Below are 22,705 nucleotides of genomic sequence, written 5' to 3'. Positions count from 1 at the left end.
TTAAAACGCAACGTTAACGTTCAAACTTTGCACGCTATTACAGTGGATTACAATAAATGTACTTGTTAGGAATACAACTTGTGACTTGGGCCTGGAGAAATATGAAAAACCACATTTTGCACATGATCATCACATCAAAGCAGCACCCACCCGCGGAGCCTGTCGTTGCTGGGGTGTCACCCAGCAAGCCCCCCCCCATCCGTCACCCTTCGTCACCCTGCTACCCTCCCCGCTGGGTGGCAATGCAGAGGCAGTGACGTCACCGGCCTGCCTCTCACTCCCTTCCTGGCCGCTGCTGCATCACAACAGCCGTCGCTAGCTCCAGTGGTGACCGGGGGGGCCGGCTCGTCTTGTCGCCGAGTCCGTGACACACAAGAACCTTCCGCAAGTGGGTCCCCAGCCCCAATCGCCCCCGCTCCAGCACCAGCTCGTTGGGTCATGGCCAGGCCGGAACAGGTTCTGCTCTTGGAGCCTCAGCACGAACTGAAATTCCGAGGTGAGGAGGAGGGGGGCCCGGTGGTTCGGATGGGACGGTTACGACACCAAACGTTAGTGTGAGATGCTTCCGTGGGCCCTTTTTGTTCGTTTTGTGGCGACTACGGAGAGAATCCGGTTGCTTCGTGAGTGACTGCGGGTCAGGTGACAGCAGCTAGCTGGATTAGCATCCGACGGCTAATACACACAAGGCCCTGGCGCACATTCCCCACCCAAAGGCGCTTTCTTTTTAAGTCATAACCGGGCTCAAAATGTTTTGACGTCACCACCAAAAGTGCGAATTGGAGAAATGTGTTTGAAATTGCTGAGCGTTTGGTGAATTTGTTCGTTTCGACGTCTCTAGCAGGTGTAGCCGGCTAACATTAGCTCGCCCTCTGATTGGCTGGCTCACCCCAGTCGACTTGACAACCTGACAACTACGGTGGATATAACAAGTCTACACACCCCTGTTCAAAGGCCGCGTTTTTTGTGATTTACGATAAGTCCGTTAAAAAAAAAAAAAAAATATTTAATATGACCGATAACCCGAACAACTCCCATTTGAAATTTTTAAATCATCTTTTCTTGAAAGAAAATAGAGAACTGAGGTAACGTGGTTGTACACCTGCTTATAACTGGGATGTGACTACATACTGAACATTTAGAACTGAAAAAGCCTTTGGATTGAAGGGGAAATGTCTTCAAAAAAAACCTTTGCAGAATACCATCACTTGGATGATTGAAAATGCGGCACGGTGGCCGACTGGTTAGAGCGTCAGCCTCCCAGTTCTGAGGAACCGGGTTCAATCCCCAGCCCCGCCTGTGTGGAGTTTGCATGTTCTCCCCGTGTCTGCGTGGGTTTTCTCCGGGCTCTCCGGTTTCCTCCCACATCCCAAAAACATGCATGAATTGGAGACTCTAAATTGCCCGTAGGCATGACTGTGAGTGCGAATGGTTGTTTGTTCCTATGTGCCCTGCGATTGGCTGGCAACCAGTTCAGGGTGTACCCCGCCTCCTGCCCGATGACAGCTGGGATAGTCTCCAGCACCCCCGCGACCCTAGTGAGGAGAAGCGGCTATAGAAAATGGATGGATGGATGATTGAAAATCTACATAGGACTATTGTACTTAGTTTTTTTTTTTTTTTTTGCACAGTTATACTGTAGCACGTACAGCCCTTAGCACATTCATAACACTAATCTACAGCCCTTAGCACATTCATAACACTAATAATTTTTTGTTTTATGAATCCTTTTATGGCGGAGTCCATCGTGTGACGCAGCCCTACCTGAGCGTTCCTCAAAAAGCGCCCAACTTTGCTTGCTTTAAGATTTTTATTAACACTCCAGTTGAAGTTGATTGCATACACACAACAAAAACAATTTCACGTGTATATTTTAGTACAACACGTACTTATTGGAATTATGCCCAAAAAGGTTCAGTCTTAGTTTCATCTGACCATACCACATTTTCTCACGTGTTTGAGAAATTTTAAAGTTTATTTTAGCTATTTCAAGTTTAATTTAGCAATATCACAAAAAGACACCTTTTGAACAGGGGCGTGTAGACTTTTCATAGCACATGATGAACAATCAAACTTTTGTGCACATTTAGTTAGTTAATTTTTAATAATAGTATTAAAGAATCATTGTCATTTTTATGGTACTTATGATTCCATAAGAAAACATGATGTTCCTAAAGTCTGGCCGTAATAGGCAAAAATGCATATTTTCAAAACATTTTATTTATTATACTAATTATAATCTCTCAAGGGAAAATCAATTTGCATTTGTATATTTTTGTTTTGCACACCACACAGAGAACCAGATCACACACATACAGGCATGCAAGGAGAGATGTCAGCGTGACGAAAGGTGCAAACAGTATTACACCTCTTGAGTTAGGGAGTCAGAAAAGCAGATTAAGATCCCTCTAACTACAGCTACGAAAAAGTTGGTGAGGTGTCGAATTGACTTTTGAGTCCACCTTTTTAAAAAAAAAAAAAAAAAAAAGAAAAGCTGAATCAGTTTTGTCGCATTCAGATCACAAAGAACATGCTACTTTATTCTGACAAGAGTTGCAATGCTGCCACAACGCATTTACTAAAAAAAAAATATATCTATTTGACCATGTTTAGCTTTTATGGCTGACGCTATTTTGACTGCGCATAGTTTCTGCGCGTGTACGCCTTGTAACTCCATCAAAATATCTGCATAAAGTTTGTTTAAAAAAAAAAAAGAAAACGAGCTGTGCGAGGAAGGAGGTTTCCATTAGCCTTTCTGGCAGAATGAATGGGAGAGAAGTTGATGTGAAAGATAATGAGAGGCTAAGGCAGTGAGGATTTACGGTACCGACGGGGCCAAAACGGACCCGGGCTTTTCCCTTTGGCCAAGATACGTATAGGGATCCTAGTTAAGGTAAGCCATTTTAAACTAAAAGTTTTCTGGAGGGAAACGCGGCAGATAGAACGCGGCAGCCAAAACATGCCAGTGTACTTACTCTCATCGATTCAATAGATGGTTTTCAAATAATCAAATTGGATTTTTCATTGGTTGGACGATTATTTCGGGAATAGTACAAGTAATAAGAGAGGGCGAGTCCAAGCACTACCAACAACATTTAATTTTTTAAAATTTTCATTTATTTATTTAACATTTTCTCCACAGTGGGACTCGAATCATCACCCTCTGGCGCAAAGCTCAAATCCTTAGTGATGCGCTACAGTGTTACCCTAATTGCCCAAGTCATTGTTGAATGTTTTTGGAAGAAAAGAAAACATGATTTATTGATGTTGTGACAGTAAGTTAAACAAGACTTTGACAATTATGCTAATTAGGCTAACTATATCAATAAAAAATATTTTTATGAAAATGTTCAAATATGACCAAAGCAGCTATAAGGGATGCCAGATGTCAGCTATTTAGTGGAATTCCGCTATTTTTGCAACCCAAAAATATGTTTGGTTAAGTAAAAAGATTGGCAGAATACGTTCTGATTTAGTTGGTTTGTTTAGCGATGTTTGGTCGGCTTTGCTTGTTCTCATTGACATTCGGGAACACTGAAGTAAAATGAATATACTGTGATACCGCTACTGTATGGTACAGTCTTTTGGTATTATATTATTATATTCTTGCTCTATGATAGAGCGAGAATACAATATAGCCGCCGTGCCTCTGCTAACTCCTGTTCGTGGTTTTGTTGAACTTTTTTTTTTTTTTTCAAACTTTCATTACAATTCAACAAATAATCTTCAGGAAATATCAACATTCCAAAACTGAGCATACATCAAACATGTAGAGAGCAATACATATAACAATAAAAATAAATAACTCAAATAAAAGTCAAAGGTCTAATCAGAAAACAAAACATACACAGTAAGTCTTGTTTAGTTTTGACCCATTTCATAAAATTGTTTTGTCCATTCATTCATATAAACTAATAAGTGGGTGACATTTTATGAATCTTCAACGATGGATAAATGGTTTAGCAATAATAATCAGGGTGTTATACATAATTTTCCATTTATTATTATTCCATAATTAATGTCTTTGTATTACAGCTAGACGTTACACCGATCTGATCGGCTTGATCGGTATCAGCCGATAATACGCATTTTATGTTGATCGGCTTTAATGTCATAATTTGCCGTCATTGATCGGCTCCGCAAAAAACATTTACTCCGTGTCTCCATCGTGTACAATATATTTGATTCCAAAAGCTAGTTTTTCTTTTTAGCCTTGTCGCATGTCTTTTGATGTAGCAGTGTAAATATCTGACAACCAATGAAGTTATTTAAAAAAATAAAATAAACATTTCGGCAGTGTGGGACAGACAACACGTAATGCGTGGATCAGACTATAAGACAAATTTGGTCTTTCACGATTGCACTATGTTAGACTACTGCAATAAAATCATGTATTCCGATACCACCACATCCCGTCTTATACGATCACGGGGCTTTATCTTGTCAACTCAAACACGACCAGATACACTTGTTACCATGACGATGACATTGCGACGCATGTATTATAAGAACAAAATGGGAAAAACGTGTGGGGGTGGTCACCAGTGTTCGGGAGATTACGTTCATTCAATGATTGCTTGAGGCATGTTCACGTACTTTTTATATGATACCGTTCGCAGGCAGACAACAAAACGTTATGTAGCCTTGCAAGCTAGTGCTAGCACTAACGGTTGTACGTAAACATGCTGGCGTTATGTCGTATCATGCGCTACAGTTTCGGTGTGTGTGTGAAGTAATTTAATTACAATAAAGTAATTCAATTCCAGAAAGTTAGCGCCCATTATTTCTGTCATGTTGTAATGTTGGTTTGACTTGACTGATTAGAATACACGACCTGACAAGAGCAGTCATTTCCAACCTTTTTGGAGCCAAGGCACATATTTTACAATTGGAAAATCTCACGGCACACCAACAAACAAAAATGTCACAAAAAGTAGATACACAGTAATTACTGTAGGTACTTCCTGCCATCTAATAGAAGAGCATTTATTTGTTCTGTCACTATGCCTCACTGGCCTAAATACAGGAACAAAGATACATTATTTCTTGTAAATTAATATTTTTTTTTGAGCAGTTAAGTAAAACTTGATAATTTCCCACGGCACACCTGAAGATTGCTTATGGCAGACTAATGTGCCACGGCTCACTGGACTAGAGAAGATACTCAGTATACAGTACACAAGTATATACAGTAAATGAACAAGTCATTTAAATGGACACGTTGCTCTTGTGATCGGTTATCGTTTTTTTTAAACTCAGTGATCGGCCCTTGTCATTTTCAGGTATCCATTTGCTTCCCAAAATATTTGGGTAGCAAATCCAATGGTATCCAATGCTTCCCAAAATATTTGGGTATAAGTACAATTTAAAAAAAAAAGTTTAAAGGCTCTATTTCAGCATTAGAAAAAAATGTTGTTTTGCTCAATGTTGAATCTTTTTCTTAAAAAAAATCATTACAAGGATAGCTATCATTAAATGTTTTGAAATGTGTTTCTTTAGCTTTTGGTGATATGGTTTGAGTGAGATGTTAAGTTATAATTCTAACTTTAATTTCTTTAGGATAAGGTTTTAATTTATGTGTACTTTTTAAAGATAAAGGGAAAATATTAGTTGTAAGGGCACCTTGTATGAATCTGTTCGTGGATTTTTCTTTTATTCATAAAATTGACATGATCTGTAAAAAGTGACGAAATTTTGGGTAATATTTTGTCATAAAGCAACATTCCTTTTACCGTCATCTTTCACCATACCTTGAGGGATTGCTTTGATACCACTGAGTATTAGTGCACGTCATATTAAATTTATTAGTAAAATCAGCAAAGGTAAGGAAATTCTCTCTTGTGCGTTGAGCTTAATAATATTATGTCATGGGAAAAATACATCCTCGATAATATAGATAGCGAAACAGTGTCTGGGTTGGCTGCGGGGATCAAGAATTCATGGAATCGGTCCTGGTTGTAAAAACAGGTTGATGAATGCCCACTCTGTTTATTTTTAAACGCTAAGATCCAGGGAAAGCACTTTGCAGTCTTTGCAATGGGATTGTCATCACCTATGAGGCAAAAACGTTGGGTTTCGCTGTACTAGCACTGCGAGGGACGATAACATGTGGAGAGGAAAAGACTGAGAAAACAAAACAAAACTACAAGCTGCCTGGTGAGTCATTTTGATAAAAACAAACTTTTTCAGATTTTTTTTGTGAGGGTAAAGTATATATATTTGTACATATATTATTCAATACCGAATCACTGGGCCAATATTTATCGCTGGAATTATGAGTAGATGTACTAATTTTTACATTTAAGTATTATAATCAAGTTTCATGTTGAGACTATTCATGCTTGTTTAAGATATTGCCTTCATATGTCTCGTAGCAATTTAGATATCATCATATCATATCATTGAAAATATTTAATATGGAGCAGTTGACCTATTTTCCTATAGAATCATGGGTATTTTATGCTGCATCATGGTAAAGTTTCATATTTAGATTATCCAAGACCGTTCAATAGATAGCTTTTGAATGTAATATGCTTACAACTTAAAATACCATTTTATTTAAAATAATGAGAATCTTTCCAGCTGTATTTAGTAGGGATGTAATAAAATCTATAGCTCACGGTTCGATTTTATCACGGTATTTATCTCACGGTACGATAATTATTGCGATTATCGTGGGAAAGCTCACGGTATTGGAACTAGACTCGGGGCACCGAGGTTGTTTCTGCATCCGTCCCAACGCAGCCTTTTGGTCACATGGGCCAGTCAGCCAATACGTGTTTTTTTGTGACGTACCCACACGGGCAAAAGGGTTACGCGTCTTTCGGGTGCGTTTATACTCTTAATGAGGAAGTGGAGCGCTGTCGTCTGGGTGTAACAGCCTGTCTAAATGGTAAATTTTAAACACAACGGCTCATTATTTTATCCCGCGACAAGACCATGATGATATCGAGGCACTCCTAATATTGCGGTGTTGTGAATATTGTTACATCCCTAGAATTTATAGTTTTAATTAATATATACTATATGTAATTAAATATAATTATATATTATTTATTTGATTATTTTAAAACCTCATTTCATTCCTCTTCTTCTTTTTTTTTTTAAATTCCATACTGGGATCCCTGAACTGTGCTATTAGGCCAACGCACTGCAGCCCCTGAACCCCCACGCCTCCATCTTTACTCAGCATGGGAGGGAAGTGTCAGTCACTCTGATGTTTGCTGAGCTGAATGAAACTTTATCTGGAAGCAGATGCTAATATTGAAGTAGAGCTGTGTGCACAGTACATGTGCCTCTCAACTGTGTTTGAATAGAGTGGTTTTAATAGTTGACTCTGTAGTAGCATTGAGATGTAAAAATAAAACGTGTGAGAAAATGATTGGCCGGGGTCACAACGTGGGAAAACACCCAGCCAAATTGAAATATCCCCAAAATTGCTGTATGAATTCCATGTGGAATCAAATATAATAAGGCTGTGTCAAGAAGTTAATGGAATTTTCCACTTGACAGCAACCAGTAGAGGACACAATTAATTCAGGGCTTGTTTGCTGCCTAAATAGCCAGCTCCAGAAATCAAGACCGCAAAATAGTAGCTGATCACAGGAAAATGAGAAGCATTGTAAAAAAAAAAATTACACTACAAGATAATCTTCCGAAAATATAGTTGTATTTTTACAAGGGGCCGTGAAGAAACATTTTGAGAGCGGTTTGCAATTTTGAGGGTGAGCAGTGGAGATGACAAGTTTTACTTTAAGATTTTAATATGATGAAATAGTATTTTGGCACATAACCGTTAATTTTTATTGTCAGTATCAGAACTTCCAAACAATAATTGTATGGCTGCTTTTGAGAAAAAGCCAGTGGCTGCATTATGCTTGTGGGCAGATTTAGAAAATCACGTGTAAAAATGTGACTTGCCCTGAGAATATTTATCGAATTCTTTAAAAACATTTTTCATAAATATACAACTTTATTCTCATAATATTACGACTTTCCTCTAAAAGAATATACAGGTTTATTCTCTTGAGATTACAACTTTAATCTTAGAAGTGTATTATGATTCATGTTTTCAGTGTGTCCCTAATATTCATTTGTATGAAAAAGTTGTAAATGTTGCAGTGCTGTAAATTATGTACTAAGTAGGGATGAGGATTCTGTCTTGTTTGTGGTCCAAAAATCAACATGCTCAATAGAACACTCATTCAAGCAGGAGTTGGTTGTAGAAAAATTCAGAGCGATTTAAAAACTGTATATCATTAGCCTAATAGCAAGCCATGTAGGTTTGGATTTTGTCTCTTAATAATAAATGCCTTCATTTAAAAACTGCATTTTGTGTTAAATTAGTTTGATGATGGGAAACGTTTAAGTGTGACAAAAGGAAATCAGGAAGAAGGCTAACAGTTTCACACCACTGTAAATGCGAGAAGTGCTCAATATGATTGTTGCTATGATTTCTGAGATTTTATTGTTTTATTTTAGTCCTCCCCCCACTGTCCTGACTAATGTGAATCATGCGGTGCTGGCGCAGTGCCTGTCAGGTTTAGGAATCCAGCCTGTACCTTCATTCCTCATGGCCCCTCACTTGACAGAAGGTGACTAATATACTCAGCAGTTTTAGTCATCAGGATATACATTTCACCAGGCAACTTATGGAAATTCTGCAGTCTTGTCGCAGGTCTGGGGGAAATTGTCAGACAAATAACCAAAGTGATGATAAGTCAAAATGATGGGGGATTGCGTTCTGTCGGGCGGGCTTCCAGCATCTGGTGAACAAATAATGTCTTAACCAGCAACACGACAAGATATGCTCAGAATCAAAGTCTCAATTAATTTATCGATTTCGGATAAATCAGGTGGTTAAGGCGCCTCTAGTTCTTTGTGGTGGCTATCAAACGCGTTTGTAAAAAAAAAAAATATATATATATATATAAATTACTGGTATGAAAGCAGCCTGATCCCAAAGCTTGGCATTGCTCCCAGTCAACAAAGTTCCGGCCACTTGACCTAAGTTAGAAAAGACCGACCAGTCTAATCAAAAGACTTTAAGACAGGATTAAAACCAGCTGTAATATTGCTCCAAGATGGTGTACTGCTCAAAGATTTATCTGCATTTTCATGTGTTTTCTGCATGAGAGTGTGACAAAAGGTATAGTCCGGCTGTCACTTGAAAGTGGCTCTGGATCTGGTCATGAGAGGTGAAATCCGGTGTGAGGGCGATTATTAAAATTGCACAATGGGTCCTATGTCAATGCCACATTTTCATAACGAGGCAGATGACAAAATTTTACTTGTTTAATTTCACACTTGATGGGTGGGCATCATTTGGATACAAGCCTTTAAAAAGTACATTTTACACAATATTTAACATGACATCCTTTTAGGAAATAATGAGTGTTATGGTTGAAAATAATAATAGTTCACCCAAAACCCAAAAGGTCACACAGTTATTTTGTTGATTGTGTTTGAATCCTGTCTTAAGAGTCTGCTGCAGTCAATTGTCAACAACAGCTATTTCACACGTCCTCTCTTCTTTTATAGGTCCATTCTCCGACGTAGTCACCACCAATCTCAAGCTCGCCAACCCTACAGACCGGAATGTGTGTTTCAAGGTGAAGACGACCGCGCCACGCCGGTACTGCGTTCGGCCAAATAGCGGAATCATCGATGCGGGCACCTCCATCAATGTCTCGGGTAATTACACTTTCTGTTGTGTGTAAAGCTGGATTTACACTTCAGGTCTTAAGTGCCCAATTCAAGTTTAGTGACCTTATCCAATTCTACTCCCAAGCACAGTTCAAGTGACACATATCCCAAAATGACCGTTTACATTCATGGAGCACATATAACAATTTGCATGTCGCCACAAGCAACAACACCGGGTAGTGAAAACATGGCGGTAACGCAAAATATATAAATTATACAATTATTAACATTACGTAGCGTCCAGTTGACCCTGGCTCACTCTTCCCCTGCATTGATTTAAGTGAGGGTAACCTCCACATTACTCCTCTCTCTGCCATCAGCAATTATTTTGCTTATTTAAAGAGGAAAGCGCGATTGGCTGGCGACTAGTTCAGGTTGTACCCCGGCTCTCGTCCAGAGTCAGCTGGGCTGGATGTGATTGATTGTGACGTTCATTTCATTCAACAGCAGAGGGCGATATTGCTCAATATGGCTGCCCCCTGGGATTGGTGAAAATTGATGAATTCCTCACTTTAAGTCTTATTCCACGAACACAACATTAATCAGAATACCGTGTTTAGACTGGTGGGTGCACATACAACATATTGTTGCCCCCCAAAATTTTTGTGCTTAATTTCCCTTTAATGATGGACAGTTGGACACACCTCTAATCTAGCAAAATTACCTAGTAAACCATATTACATTGTTTATGCCTTTGTTGTAGTTTAGCTTTACAGCGGTTGTTTTTGAATATGTGTATTTGTGTTGTCTGGGCAGACGTGGGTGTGTATACTTCAATACTTTCCTCAACTTCACGCAGTGTAATTGCAGATATTAGTCAGCAGTGGGTGGCAAAAGCACACGGTCCACTGAGCTATTGTAGTTGCCACAGATTTGGGTCCCAGTTTTTTTATTTTTATTTTTTAACCTTTTCCACAACCCAATGTGTGATTTTTCAATAAATAGAAGGAATTGCCTGTGTATCCCGAGAAGTTTCATGTCAATTATACATAAATGCAATTTCCTTTTGAGATTGCCTTAATTAGGTCATGTTGCCTTGGTAACAGACGTCTTTTTACACAGACATATAGTCTAAAACAGGGTTTCCCTCATCCTCCAGCAGCACTCGTGCCTGGCTGAAATAGAATCTGCTACTACATACAGTCGTCTTGTGACCTCACATCAATCCGTGGTGTCGCTCTGCCTGCCTTAAACCCGAGCAGCATGGTTGCCATGGCGACATCAGCAAAAATGTTTTCCTTTTTGTAAAGATATTGTGCAAACAAGCAGTTTTTAAAATAGCATCACGCAAGCCGTCTCGAGGGAGTCCAACATTACGCTAAAATGTCCCATATTTTTGACTAATGAGACCGCCATAGAGTGATTCTCTCACATGGACTTAGTATAAAAGTGTCAATGTCATTTCCAAAAACACCTTGGTTTTTGTCATACTTGTGTCCAGAAAAGGCCCCTCTGACTAATTCTGTTTGACCCAGTTTTGAATCTGCTTTGATTGGTTCCTTTCGTGTAGAAGAAATACAACTAAGAAATACCTTTATTAGTCCCTGCCAATTGATTGCACCACAGTGCCAATAAACAACAATGACAATTCTGGAACTAACAGACTTTGTCAACGGCGGTTTAAGTGACAACTGGACACTATTTTCTGTCAATTACAACCGATATCCGTTAAATCAAGGTTCCTATGTACTTCCGTGACACCAATTACTACTTCACTATTAGCCTGGGCTTTGGTGCCATCTTGTGGGAGTTTAGTGCTTAGGTGAATTCGTGACTAGCAAAGCGAAAAGCAAGCTTGGCCCCCTTGACCCGGCCGTAAGTGAATATGTTAAACATAGCCTCGACCGCAGGAATGCTTCCGTGCTGGAATCGGTGTTATCTAGCATCCAGTGGTAAAATATGGGCCACGAATGTTTGAAAAATCTCTGTGTCCACAAACAGTGGGTTTCCTCTGGGAACGTTCTTGTCTGACATTCCGAGACGGGCAAAATTCCGAGGGAGGCCGGGAGCGTAATAACACGCTGCGATATGAAATAACAATTATTTATTGCTGAATACACCTCATTAGCTTGCCATTAGCACAACAAACGGGACAAATCGAGACCTATCGAGCTCTAGCCCAATTCCTCCGCAGGGAGGCGGGTTTAAGTGCTGTGGGCTGCATTAAATCCCTGCAATACTGTTTCCTTGAACTTTTGATTTACATTTGGACACAGTGCACCCACGAGAGCACAATCAGGAGAAAGAGATCCTGCTAGGCTGAGAGGCCCGAATATGAATACATATTGTAGGCGTTAGTGCCTGTATCCTTGCAGGCTTTCCCCGCGGACCAACGAGTCTGCTTCACTTCACATATCTTTGTTCGCTCCCTGTAGTTCCGTTCCACATTTACTGACCTTAGACTGGCCTTTTCGCCTCAGTGACAGAAAGCCACATATTACGTAGTAGTAATTGTAAAGTGTAAATGTGATGAGGTTATGGCGTCATGTGTAATTTAAGGCAACATTTACTCAAGTCACTCAAGTCGTGACACGGGTGGCTGTCAAAAGACATTTTGTCCGAAACCCCACAACACTACCCAGCAGCTTATGCATCACTTTTAAGATGTCAAAGGACAAATAATGCAGTTGTACTAAATGGACATTAATATGAGTCCTGGACTACTGTGTTCTAATAGCGTTTCTGTGGTCGATATTGGTCAGTGACGATATTTTTATTTGAAAGGATGTGGACTTAAAACGCTGTCCTTAGTGTAAGGAAAGGAAGGTTTCATCACCCCCACTTTTTCGCCCTTGTAATGGTTCCATTTGTCATTAATGTGCAAACTTGTCATCATCCTGCTTCCCTATGTTGCCTACAATTAACCTCCCTGCTTTATAAATGATGGCCCGTTGTGGGGCAAAAACATCAACTCATGCGATTAATTTAGCAATTAGCACAAATGCCTTTTTTTTTTTTTTATTATTATTTGGCCTGTGCTCAAAAGCCCTTGTATCAAAAATGGTTTTAAAAAAATCCCCAAACATCTCCAAATACTCTTACTATGGGAATGTGTTCCCCCCTTGGGGTTTTGGCTATAAAACCCTTTAATGTGATACTGTGTTGCCCAAAGAATTTACACGCTTTCCTGCCTCCGTTCTCAAGTGGCGTCCCCTCGGACCCAAGTTGGATTGCTTTGTAAATTGGGCCTGATTGAACAGGACGTTCCCAATCTGTTCATGCCGTCTGTTTCTGCTTTGTGATACTGAGCCGCCCTGATGCCTGTAACGGTGTGTTACATCTCTGATCGAGGAAGAATTGCCATGTGCCACGAATGACAACTCTCTTGATGGCTACACCGGCTGTGACATTAGTAGGTCATCTGATTTGAGAGAAAGCCACAGAACAGGATTTTTGGACTTAGTCTGCGCCGATGTCACAATACGTCTCTAAGTTACAACCGCATTAAAAAAAAAAAAAAAAGTGGTCTAAGGAGAAATGATCCCCCCCATTAGCAAGCATTGGAGCCATCCTCTATGCACTGCCAGACCTGGCTTAAGAAAGTGATTATTGTAAATCATTGTTACAGCTTTAAAATACTTTCTCAGCCGTTGGAACAACATCAAATAGCACACCACCGACTGAGGTGGCCATCGGAAGCGGTATTCCTGCGCAGCACCTGCTTTTTGTTAGGAGAATATGTAATGCTAAGAAAAAGAGGGGGAACATGCTTGGAAGCTGTTAGAACGATTAACCCCTAGGGGTATTTGTAGATCTGTCACTCTTTGACCGTCATGGTAACATTAACGTGGAATTAGATTAAAGACACCAGTTTTTTGGGGGGCCCGAGTAAGGAACCCCGTATTTCACTGTCGAGTGTTTTGATACTCAATAATAAAGTCAAGAACACAGAATTTATTCTATCCTGTGGCAAATCAAACTCCAGCACCTTTATGGTTTCATAGACAGTCGGATCTTATAAGAACTCTACCCTTATCTTGGTACGGTGTTTCAGTCTCTGTTGTGTCTTTCAGTCATGCTGCAGCCTTTTGATTACGACCCCAACGAGAAGAGCAAACACAAGTTCATGGTTCAGTCCATGCTAGCGCCCCCGGACATGACCGACATGGAAGGAGTGGTGAGTGTGTTCGTTGTGCCACAATTAGTAACATAAACTGCTTCTTTTACAGTGAATGTCATGATTCAATTGACCTTACTGTGTGCGTGTGTGTGTTTGTTTTCCTGTCCTTAGTGGAAGGAGGCAAAGCCGGAGGAGCTTATGGACTCCAAGCTGAGGTGTGTTTTTGAGATGCCAGCGGAGAACGAAAAGACGGTTAGCACTTTTTTAAAAATTATTTTCTTAACGTCACCCCTGTTCCGAAACCGGATCACTAGATAGTTGCGAATCATATGCGTCTCCATACAATGTCGACAGTCTGGGCCTTGGTTGAGTCTGCTCAACTGATTGGCTTGACAGGCGCTGTCACAGTGAGAATGGAACAGCAATTGTCGACTTACTGTTCGTCTTGACTCTGTGTAACCAGCACGACATGGAGTCCAACAAGATGATGTCGTCCAGCTTGCTGAAGTCCGAGTCCTCCTCGCTGCCGCCAAAGTCGATGAGCTCCACCCTGGACGACGGCGAGGTGAAGAAGATAATGGAGGAGTGCAAGAGGCTCCAGATGGAGGCTCAGAGGCTACGGGAAGAGAACAAACAGATCAGGGTGAGTGGCGCGCCTGCGAAAACGTGATGGCAGTGTGTCTGTCGGGTACCTACTGTACTGTAGTTTATGTGAACTTTATAGCTTTTATGTACATTCAACCACCATCAACTGCTATGATAAATGAGGTACCTCTTTGGTCATACGTGTCATAAACATCACCCGCCACACCTAAAATGCTACCCCCATCACCCCTCTAGCCTAGTAACTGTTGGCTACTCCTGCCGCCAAGGTTTTGGAGCACCAGAATAAAGCAGGTCTTTTTGATTTGAACTAATACTTACATATAGTCATATCTTATGGACAGGATGCAGGGTTTTTCCTGGGTCAAATTGAGGCAGAGGTGGCACCATTCTGGTCATTCGCACGTGTGTGCAGTGCCCCCCCTTCCACCTCTGACTTATACTTTTTCTGTGACTTATGTACATCCATTTCATTGTTCTTCAACACCTTCTTCAATCATATCTTACACCAAAATCAAAATACAGGAATTTTCGATACGAGATCAAATAAAAATAGATTGTGTGTGTGGACAGTTAAACAGCAAAATTAATCAGATTAAACTTGGCTAAATGTGGCCCTGTTAAATGGTAGTGGAGCATTTCATTGACAAATTTCACAACCATAGGTAGAGCATTCAAGGCTGCTATTTTTCTTTTGGTGAAATGCAATAAAATACTCCTTATAGTTCAGTGCATGGTTCTACCTAAAATTGTATAAATACATAAGACATTTTTTAAAATAACTTTTAGAGTTAAAGCATTGTTCTTTTTCTTTTGCTGGCTTATGGGTAGCTGTCATTAAGTTATCTGCCCTATGGTTTGTGGAGGGCCATAATACATCTGGCATCTATTACAAAACATGCCTTCCTTCCTTAGTCTGTCCGAGCCATGTGAATTTGCCCAGCCACTGTGGATCAAAACCGCTGGCTGTTTTCTTTTTTTTTTTTTTAAGAAGATCTGGAAAGTTCAGGGAAAAGATATCTTATAAAGTCACTTTACTCATGTTGGTTTAGTATTTTTCTGAGAAATCAGATGTGCTAGGTTAGAGAACAAAGACATTTGCCTGTTTAAAAATCCCTATAACTATCTAAAACATTTGCAGTAGGAATGAAAATCCGTCATTCGCAGCTCTTTGACGGTTTTAGGAGAAACTTTGAATGGTTTCTGATACATCGCCATCTCATCACTGTAGCGTAATACCACAATTGCAGTTAAAAATGACACCTGGTGAATAATAAGTTTTAAAGCAGTAGGTGGCCCGGAATGAGGCGGAGGTGGCTGCCTTCAAAGTTTACATGCAGGAAAAACCCTGGGATGACTTAACGATCATCTCTTTTCTCCATGTCCGCCATCTCATCTCCTCTGGAAAACGGCCTTTTCATGAACCCATCTCCCCTGCCTTCCTCGTCTGCTGACCTCAGGAGGACGACGGTCTGCGGATGAGGAAGAGCAACGTGATGTCCTCCCAGCACTCTTCGGCCAGCCTGAAGAAGGACGAAGGCCTGAGTGCCCGCTCGGCCGCCCTCATCATCCTCTTCTTTTTGCTGGGCGTCATCGTGGGCAAGTTGGTCTTGTAGAGCGTGGCATAGTCTGGTTTGGGGCGGGCGGGGCCACAGCATGTTTTTTTTTTCCTCGGGGGATTGCAGGATTTAGGATCAGAAATGACATATCTGATGTGAAAGGGGATGCGTTGTTGGGAGGAAGCTGTTTGAATTGAGCCTGATTTATAGTAAAAAACAATAAAGGTAATGTATGGGGGGAAGAAAGAAAAAACAAAAACATGAAAATAATTCACCGTCTTCTGAACAAGCTGTTGCAGACCTTGCCTGATCATCGCATTCAAGTCAATCTTGTCCCTTCTCACCAAATTCTATGAGGGGCATAGCAGAAAATTTGCGAGATGCGTTTGGTGTTTTTTCTCAATGACAGGAGTAACCCCCCCCCCCACACACACACACACCTCCACGATATACTGTACCCAAAGGGGATCCTCCCACCTTAAACCCCCTTATGGGAGAGATTCAGGAGATAATCATCCAGACAGGCGGGACTCACTAAAATCCACTTTGATTGACAAACAACCTTGATCAGTGTGCAAAACTCATATGTACGTCCCGTTTAGTTTCACCTTATTCCCAACACTACAGTACATCTCCACGTGGAGGTGATCTTGTTTGCATGTGTTCACAGCTGAATGTTGCATCTGGACTTTTTGGAATCTAATTTAATTGCTTTTATAATGGTGTTAATTGTGTCATTATTTGGCTGTAGGTTTGCAGTTATGTTTTCTGATATTTTTATTCCCTCTCATTTGTTTCATTTTTGTGATCTTTTTTTTTTTTATTTTAATTTTTTTTCCTGTTACATTGTAAAAGTGCATTTAAGATTTAATGCCGCTGCCAGGAAAAACCAGCTCCAGATTTTTTCAGGTTTCCGATGGTGTCTGTCTATGTTCACCAGGCCAACGCTTTGCCTTGTGACCTGTTTGGGTGAGTTTGTTGTTCCTCAGGCCGATAGACACTACAGTACACGTATATGTATCCACATAACGCACGCCTGGAAATATACACACACATGTAAAAGGTGCATGCAGAAACGATGGTTATTTTGTTTCCATGGCAACATTAACAACACGATGTGCGCAGCTTTTCCTCATCTTTTCCTACTGGGCCATACATTTAAGTTTTTTTTTTTTCTCCGGGCAAATGTAAGTTAGCAAATGGTGTCATGTTGTAAGATGCCTTCGCCTGATGTCCAATTTGTTTTAAATGTTTTTTTTTTTTTTTTTTTTGTATCTTCACTGTATCTCCACATGTTCCGTTGTGGTCATTTGTTCGGGCATCTGTTTTGCTCGTCCACATTATAATCCTAAAGGCATTTGAAGTTGTTTAATTCACTAAGGTGAAGCTTGTGATATTCTTGTATCGCTATATATTTATACATCTACATATATGGCTAAAGTCTCGAGGGACCACACCATGACAACGTACTGTTCTGGAGCCAGTGAATATTTTTGATTTAGAAATAAAATGGATAAATCACGTTCAAAATTGTTTCATCTCACAAATTTGCATAAAACGAATAACAAATAATGAAGAAAAAAAAACGCTAATTTTCCTAGTGAATTTAAAGGCGTGAGTTCTTACTACAGTATATTTGTGCTATGTGGTTTGAGGAAGACTCGCTGAGTGGAGGGCAGAGCAAACCTGAGATCAGCTCAGTAGTCGGAGGGCCGGACGTGCGTCATATAGTAAATACTTATAGAAAAATGTATTTTTCACTGAAGCGTGGGGACATCTGACAAGAAAAATACTGCAATTTTACCAGAATGTGTGTTAAAAACAAAAACAAAAAATCTAACTAACACCACTATGCTGCCATGATGCACCACCAATTTGCAAATAGGCTGAACCACACGATGACAATTCTACATGTAAATACTTGTTGATGCAGGCAAGACACTACAGTGACCATCACCTGAAGCAGTTGAGCAACTGTTTTGTATGTATGTAAACAAATATGTCTATCTGAGAAGAAGAAGAAAAACATAAATATTCCTAGTCAAGTAGTCTCTCTGGTGTATAAAAGCAAAATCCCACCTGGTTGGACTATGTAGCATCTTAATAAATTAAAGGAATTAAAGTCCCAATGTGACTGTGTGAAGTCGTTTTCTGTGTTGGCATATGAGTTATTGGGGTCTAGTTTATATATACACCAATTCCCTGTGATCTGCTTTTCAAATGGAAAGGTCTGAAGCAGGTTATACACATACTGACTTTTTACTTTTTAACCAACCTTTTAAAATGAGTAACGACACATGATAAGGAAATAATCGGCAAGTGTGTTCGAACTGCTCTAATGTGAATGGTGTACTCATGATGACCAAAATATTTTAAAGGCATCAGACAGTCCGGCTTTTGAGGGGTGGAGGGATGCTCAAATTATGGGCGTGGGTGTACCTAGTTTAACACAGCACAATCACAGTTATATTGAAGAAATTTGTTGTTGTTGTTGCAGTTTAACAAATGTTTTGGGGGTAGTTGAACACCTTCTCCCTCTCTGTGGCTGTCATGTTAAGCAATGCTGAGATTCAGTTGAAAAATGGTAACCTGTGGAAAAAGTGACAAATAGATTTAAGATCTTTTAAATTTTAGGATTTTACTTTTCCTGTAATTATGCTGATATACTAAACCGTCTGTTTTGTTGCCGGTCAAGTTGATAAAGAAAATCTTAATTTAAAAAAAAAAAAAAGTACAGTTGTTCCCTGCCACAATGTGTCCCATCAGGTGGCTTCCAGTTAATCATGAAAGTGTGCTGTGGATCTAACATGAATGTTTTTCAAGAAAACAATCAGTTTCCAGTAATAAAGGGTTTATTTTCTGACAACTTGAAAAGTCAAACTGTCAAACATGATACAAGCGGATTTATTTGCGAGGGTCCTATAGGTGTGGTCCGCATAAATCACAGAAATGCATCACATGCTTTTGGATCGTCTGTATTTATACATTTTCCATTTGAAATGACAGAGACAATAGTTTTTAAATGGACCTGTGGCTTTATGAAAGCTTGGAGCCCGTACAACTGGCACAGAGCGATGCAGTCTGGAGGCTTTTGCAACAATAAACCTTTTCAATCATTTATGCGAGTCCACGCTTTAGAACAGAAACACGACTCCATGTATTTGTCATATTAATACGTAAATCTAACAACTCTGTTTGAGGTTGTCCATCACCAATGTTTTTACATGTCCATCTTGGGTTTTCTATATTACAGTTGGATCACTTGTAGATATGTTGTGTGTGATTGATATTTAATTCATTGTATATTGTACTAAGCAGCTAGACCACCACCAAATGTTACTGTAATTTTCATTTCTACATTTTCATCTTTTTTTTTTTTTTTTTTTAATAGCACCTATTACCTGTCTAACATCACAACAAATGGAGTTACATTTAAAAGTTATTTTAGAACACTAAAAAAAATTGTACTATCATGACACGTGTGTTTCCAATTAACCTGTTCACCTGTGGAATGTTCCAAACTGGTGTTTTTTTTTTAAGCATTCCTCAACTTTTCCAGTCTTTTGTCCCAGCTTTTTTTGGAACGTGTTGCAGGCGTCAAATTCAAAATGAGAGAATATTTGCAAAAAACACAATGTTCATTCGTTTGAACATTAAAGATTGTGTCTTTGTAGTGTATTCAATTGAATATAGATTGAAAAGGATTTGCAAATAAGCTTAAGTATCCAAATAATTTATGCTATTATTTATTATTAAATTACAAATAACTACTTACATACAACTAATTACAGTATAACTAAATTATTTACAGTACAATTTGCTTCAAACCATTTTGGGTGATATAAGAAAATGCTATTTCATTAATATAAAATCTAGCAGCCGCTTTGATAAAATGTATTGACTATATATCACTGCTCGTTTTGATTTTTCTTTTAAAACATTTGATGCGAAGGCATTGTTGTGTTTCATAGTTGTTTTGAAAATGCATTTTTGACACGATATTAAGCAGAGAAATGCAGTTTCAGCGCAAAAGAAATACATGCAATTCAAAGAACCAGTCCACTCAAGGCCAATGATGTCTTTTATGGCACAGCTGCAGCTCATATTATTTTTTTTTTTAAAAAAGGTATTTTTTTAAGAGTCTGAAAGTTAACTTGAGAGTTTGGACGTTAACCGCACGGCTCAAGTGATGTCATGTCAATTATGTGTGTTTTATGGGAAGGCGGGAGCTTGGAGGTAAAATGTCAGCGAGGGAAAAACAAAACAAAAAGCATACATGTGCTATATATGCTCTGTCCAAACACGCTACTCTTGTTTTATTTGATTTCTTTTTGCTTGCCAGAACATTTGTTAGCTTCAACCACCAAACTGTTTGAGGTTTGGAAACTTGATTCAGCTAAAAGAAAACTCCCCCAGGCTTTTTTTCTTTTTTTTTTTTCTTTTTTTCATTTTATAGGACATTTATTCCCCCCGTCCCCGGTCCCCCGCAAAAAAAAAACCTTGTTGAATTTTGATACAGTTCAGTTTCGCTTTGAGAAACATGAAAATCTGATTTAGAATTTTTTTTTTCTACATTTTAAAACCATTCGCAGGTGTCTTAATATGTCTGTGACATATTTTTGTCAAAAGTACCTTAAGGATAAACAGTATTATAATATTTAGTATTAGAGAACTTTATATTCATTGTCTCATTGAAATCGTTGAAGGGGCCGAGTACGAAGCCCTGACTAGGGTGGCTTCTTCTAGCCCAGAGTGGGGAGCGGGGGGGACAAGTGAGGACAAGCCTATCAAGACAAAGCATTTTCACTCGAGGAGACAGCACTTCTTACACCAAACTGTGTGTGTGTGCGGTGCATGTACACATCACCAAATGTAAATACAGCCCTGTCCCCACTGGGTCGACAGCTTCCCCCAGCAATCAAGTATGTGCCACGCATCATAAGTTAATACTGTTTGCTAATGGTAATGTGTTCATTCAGCGTAACTCAGTGCCGCTCTGCTTACCTTTTAGCTTTGACGTGATAGCAGCCGTTGGGGTTGTGGGTGTTTCTGCATGAGCACACAGACAGTGTAGTCCAACAGCCAGAGCTTGAAAGCGGCTCTGAATTGTCACCCAACCTGGGGATTGTTATTATTAGCCACAATATAGCCACACTAGTATGTTACAGTGGCACTAGCGAAATCGCTCTCACTACTGCAATCTAAAAAGTTTTTGGGACCTCCACCTGTCACCTTTGAGCATTTGTAATTTGTGAGCCAGGTAAAATGCTAAATACTTACTGGTGCCACTTTTGGCCACCTGACTAGCAAACGAGCACTACCAATGTTTAGCAAGCTACTTGCCACAACTTTGGAGGTAAGGTTATCACAACAACTTTTTTAGCCTATATGAAGCTTTATCACCAAAAACAAAATTGCAAAATTGTGATCCAATTTAGTGTCGCCTTCAGAAACAAGTTTGTTGACTGTGTTTACCATTTAAAGTTTGTGTTGTCATTTCTATACAGTGGTGCGTGAGTCTGCAGTAACTGTATGTGTGGAAAAATAATCTCTGCAAAGCTTCGAGGAAGAGATTTTGCCTCGACTTTTTCTGTAATAGAATTTTTTGATTTGGTCAACTCTAGAATACAAAACTTAATTTAAGCAAAACTAATCTGCCAATAGAACAGGAATATTTGAACAGGAAATATTTCTTAAAATAAGTAACTATACCTAGCCTTAATACCCCCAACTAATGTCTTAAAACTAGTGTATTCATACTATGTACATCAATAGAATTATGGTATCTTATTTTAGGCTAAACCTATTAATAATGAGTAATAAAATCTCAAAAACAAAACAATAATAACGTAACAGCTTGACACAAGCGAAATACATTTACACCAAAAAAAGAAACATCTTGGAAGTCTTCAGCTGTTGCAGTGTACCTATCTATTGATAGTTGTTGGATTTTGTCCATTTGTCTCATTGTTTTCCAAAGTTCCAAATATTTTTTTTCTGATCATGTGAACGGCTTCAGTGCAGATCAGTCTTGAAATCGCATCAGCACTATTCCTAACTAAGGTGCTCCATTGTGATGAACTTCCTCCAAATGCAGTCATACTTTGCTGTTTTGACACACGTACTAAATCAGGTCTGTTTTATGTTGTATTTCGCTCGTTGAATGGACTCGCTCAGCGATCCAGTGAGGCCTGATTGCTAACAGGCCATCGGGCGCTCCTTCCTGCCTCTTGACCGAAACCACAAGAAAAGACAATGAAAACCTCCTCTCGGTCGTCATCGGGGCTCTGACAGTATCTGAAGCCTTATCCCCTCGCCCCCCTCCCGCAAGTCTCTGATCTCCGTTTTCTCTTGATCTGTGCTCGAGCTTTTTGGTCTTTGGGGGGCTTTCAGACTGATATTTCCCATCCAACTTTGAAGGATGACATCATGAGCCTTGCAGCTGCCATCGCCATTCTCGCGCGAGTTAATAGGAACAGTATGTCGCATCTGGAAAGGAGTAGTTCGCACTTTCTCTCTCTGTTCACTACATTTGATCATACCTTGAATAATAGTGAAGATTATTGTGAGGACGAAATGTGTTTGTGTTTCTCCAAAATCCGACCCGAAACATCTCGTCTTTTAAAAAGGTGTTTATGGTCTGAACTGAAGCCTCCAATTATTTTATGGAGACAGGTGTTTTCCAAGTGGGTAATATGGTTCCATGAATCATAACGCTTCACTGGCTCCAGCCATAACACATAAAAATATGTCGACTCTGTTGAGCTAAAGCCTCGATCCC

General features: G+C 39.6%; 1 protein-coding gene across 1 annotated transcript; it reads left to right on the top strand.

The window, feature by feature from the left end:
• Positions 1-261: 261 nt before the first annotated feature.
• LOC133409098 (vesicle-associated membrane protein-associated protein B/C-like) lies at positions 262-18,053 on the top strand. Its single transcript, XM_061688667.1, has 6 exons — positions 262-496; positions 9,538-9,690; positions 13,716-13,819; positions 13,934-14,014; positions 14,226-14,405; positions 15,826-18,053. The coding sequence occupies exons 1-6, from the start codon at positions 439-441 to the stop codon at positions 15,979-15,981; spliced, it is 732 nt and encodes a 243-aa protein (XP_061544651.1). The 5' UTR covers positions 262-438; the 3' UTR covers positions 15,982-18,053.
• The last annotated feature ends 4,652 nt before the right edge of the window (positions 18,054-22,705 follow it).

The sequence above is a fragment of the Phycodurus eques genome, chromosome 10 (assembly GCF_024500275.1).
Source record: "Phycodurus eques isolate BA_2022a chromosome 10, UOR_Pequ_1.1, whole genome shotgun sequence".
NCBI lineage: Eukaryota > Metazoa > Chordata > Actinopteri > Syngnathiformes > Syngnathidae > Phycodurus > Phycodurus eques.
The sequence above is the reverse complement of the archived record's forward strand: the minus strand, read 5'-3'. Positions and strand labels throughout refer to the sequence as shown.

Excerpts from the sequence above, each read along its gene's own strand:
- LOC133409098 (XM_061688667.1), top strand. The coding sequence starts at position 439 with ATGGCCAGGCCGGAACAGGTTCTGCTCTTGGAGCCTCAGCACGAACTG. Across the intron at positions 13,820-13,933 it reads TGACCGACATGGAAGGAGTG|TGGAAGGAGGCAAAGCCGGA; the intron begins GTGAGTGTGTTC and ends TCCTGTCCTTAG. Across the intron at positions 14,015-14,225 it reads CAGCGGAGAACGAAAAGACG|CACGACATGGAGTCCAACAA; the intron begins GTTAGCACTTTT and ends CTGTGTAACCAG.